The 2,533-nt window shown below is 29.8% G+C and overlaps 1 protein-coding gene across 2 annotated transcripts in view; it reads right to left on the bottom strand.

The window, feature by feature from the left end:
- The window catches only part of LOC106460777 (WD repeat-containing protein 7-like), a 211,384-nt gene that overhangs the window by 77,804 nt on the left and 131,047 nt on the right, over positions 1-2,533 (bottom strand). For both annotated transcript variants that reach the window (XM_022387558.1, XM_013920513.2), the window contains 3 exons: positions 1,289-1,420; positions 802-914; positions 147-433 (listed from right to left, as the gene is read on the bottom strand). In XM_022387558.1, coding sequence (XP_022243266.1) covers positions 147-433; positions 802-914; positions 1,289-1,420 — 532 coding nt within the window. The remainder of the gene's footprint in view (positions 1-146; positions 434-801; positions 915-1,288; positions 1,421-2,533) is intronic.

Genomic DNA, 2,533 nt, shown 5'->3' with positions numbered 1-2,533 from the left:
TAATTTGTAAGTTTAGATTATAATTTTTTTGTAATAATATTAATTTTATTATTTTCTAAAAAAAAATTATTTATGTCACACGTATTTTGTTTACCAAATTATTGTTAAAACATTACAAATTAGTGCCATCTGAAAATAAACCATACCTGGTAATTTCCTCTTTTATAGAAGGAACATCTGTCTTGTGCATATAAGTTGGTAAAAGCAATGCCATATGCCCACTACGAGAAAGAACTCCAAAACAAACTGGCCTCATAGGACGCAATAGACCCAGTTTGCTCTCACACACACGGTCAAGGTCAGCATCAAGTCCCCAAGCATGAAGCACAGACAGCAATACTTGAGCAATTTCCATTGTTAAATTGGTTTCTGCCATTGCCAATTGGTAAGGCTTATTTGCTACATTATGACCAGCTTTGTCATCATGTACAACCTGTTGATAAAGTATACATGTTTTCAAAATATATTTGATATACGGATGCAATGTGTTCTTTTTAAAAGTATGCAACAATAACTGACTTGACTATTAATGATACAACAGTTGATACTATTAACATTCAGTTTTCAAATTTTTTAGTCATTGTAAATATTTGTTTTAACAAGCAAACCTACTTATGTGATACGCTGCAGCAGCACTTTTGGAACTCCTGGCTACTAACCATTAGTTGATTCTCGAAATAAGTAATGTATATTTCAAATTTTATTTACAGTTTTTAATTTTTCATACCAGTTTTTATCCATTAACAATCACTGTAGCTATTACAACTGTAATTTCTGCAATTTTTTATAGTTGCCACTGGCCTTTTGTCCAATAGTGACTTCCCCTGAGACTGCTTTAAATCCAACACTTTCTGCTTTTGCTTGTATTTTCTGAGCAGCATTCTCTGCTGTGTCTTTCATTTTTGCAATAAAGCCTGAAATAACAAATAAAACTGCAAACTTGTATCATTAATCTTATTATGATACATACAACTATAACTGCTTGAAAAAGCAACAAACAATCTTGATTTTTTATTACAACAAAAACTGATCTCCAAATAAACATTAACTTTTGTGCCTAGTGGACTGAACACTTCAAAAAACAACTGAACCACAGGCAGATAAAATAATTTAATTTGTTTAACAACATACTTTATATACTGTATATTTTTAAATAAGCATCAAATATTAAACTAACTTTAAAAACTCAACTGACAAAATTAATAGAACACATAAGAGTGTTTAATACTGAATAAAATTGAAGAATATTTTGACCATTTGCTTAAAGTACAAAATGTACATTATTTACCTGTCAGTCTTTTCTGCATTTCAGGAGAGCTGGACATACCAAGATACTTTTGGTATTCTGACTGTATTATTAAACCTTGAGCCTCAAGAGCACCAGGTGACATGGTAGAGTATTCCTCTGTTAAAAGCTGAACTGGAAAAAGAAGAATTAAAAACAAACAACATATATGCATGTTTGTGTGTGTGTAGATATGTATATTATGTGTGCTAAATATAAATTAAAACTAGTCTGAGAAATCTTGATTGTTAAAGGCAAGTTAAGAAACATCTACTGTTAAATTTTTGTGTTATAAATAAAATTGTTTAAGAAGTTTTGTTTATGTAGGTGGCTTTACAACTACTATATGTAAGAGTGAAGGTAAAATGTCTAGATTTAAGAAAAAATACTGATATGAAGTGATGATTTGAAGACAATACAGAGTTTAATCTGGGGGTGTAGAAAGACCTGAGTAGCTTGTTCAGTTGGGTTTTAACAATAAGCCTGTTTTCCAAGGTAAGGAATAACAAGTGTTAGAGGGGATTTGGAACATGACTGAATATTAATTGGAGGAGTTATTTTTTAATAAAAAATTATGTATTAAGTTTTCAAGTAAAGGTGAAGGATACCCATCTTTTTTTCAAGGAGTTTTGAAGGAATGATATTTCTTATGAATAAAGATATAATCCAAGCAGATTGTGTAGGCCCTGTGAAGAAGAAGAATCAAGACTAAATTTAGTTTGAATGATTTTGGCACAAACTTTTCTAAGCATGTGTACAAACCAGCAACAGTTTTCTTTCTATAAATGGAGGTGCTAAATTCATTGTTTCATTTTCAACCCTGAACATCAAGGAAGCAAAGATTGTTGTGATTTTTGATTTCACAAGTGAATTTTATATTTATAATTATCAAATGTTTCTAAAGAAAAAACTTTATATTTTATCTGATATTTTCAGTAAAAAATCTGTATAGGTTTGGTCGATTTGACCAATCACGTAACCACGTTAAAAAATTAGAAAATAAATATAAATTATGCCTCTTTAGTTCTAGAATGACTATAAATTATAACACAAAAACATAAATGTTTATACTAAATAGCTTAAATCTCATAACATTATACATTTATATATATATTTTTATTATATTGACCTTTTAGCCATGCTAGGCTAACAATACAGAAGTTACAATGACACGGCACATGTGCACTCACGTTACCGTATTCAATAATATAAAACTGACCATTAGTCTTTACAAAGTGACCTGTCTTG

Source organism: Limulus polyphemus, unplaced genomic scaffold, assembly GCF_000517525.1.
Source record: "Limulus polyphemus unplaced genomic scaffold, Limulus_polyphemus-2.1.2 Scaffold834, whole genome shotgun sequence".
In the NCBI taxonomy this organism is placed as follows: domain Eukaryota; kingdom Metazoa; phylum Arthropoda; class Merostomata; order Xiphosura; family Limulidae; genus Limulus; species Limulus polyphemus.
This window is presented reverse-complemented; position numbering and strand designations above follow the sequence as displayed.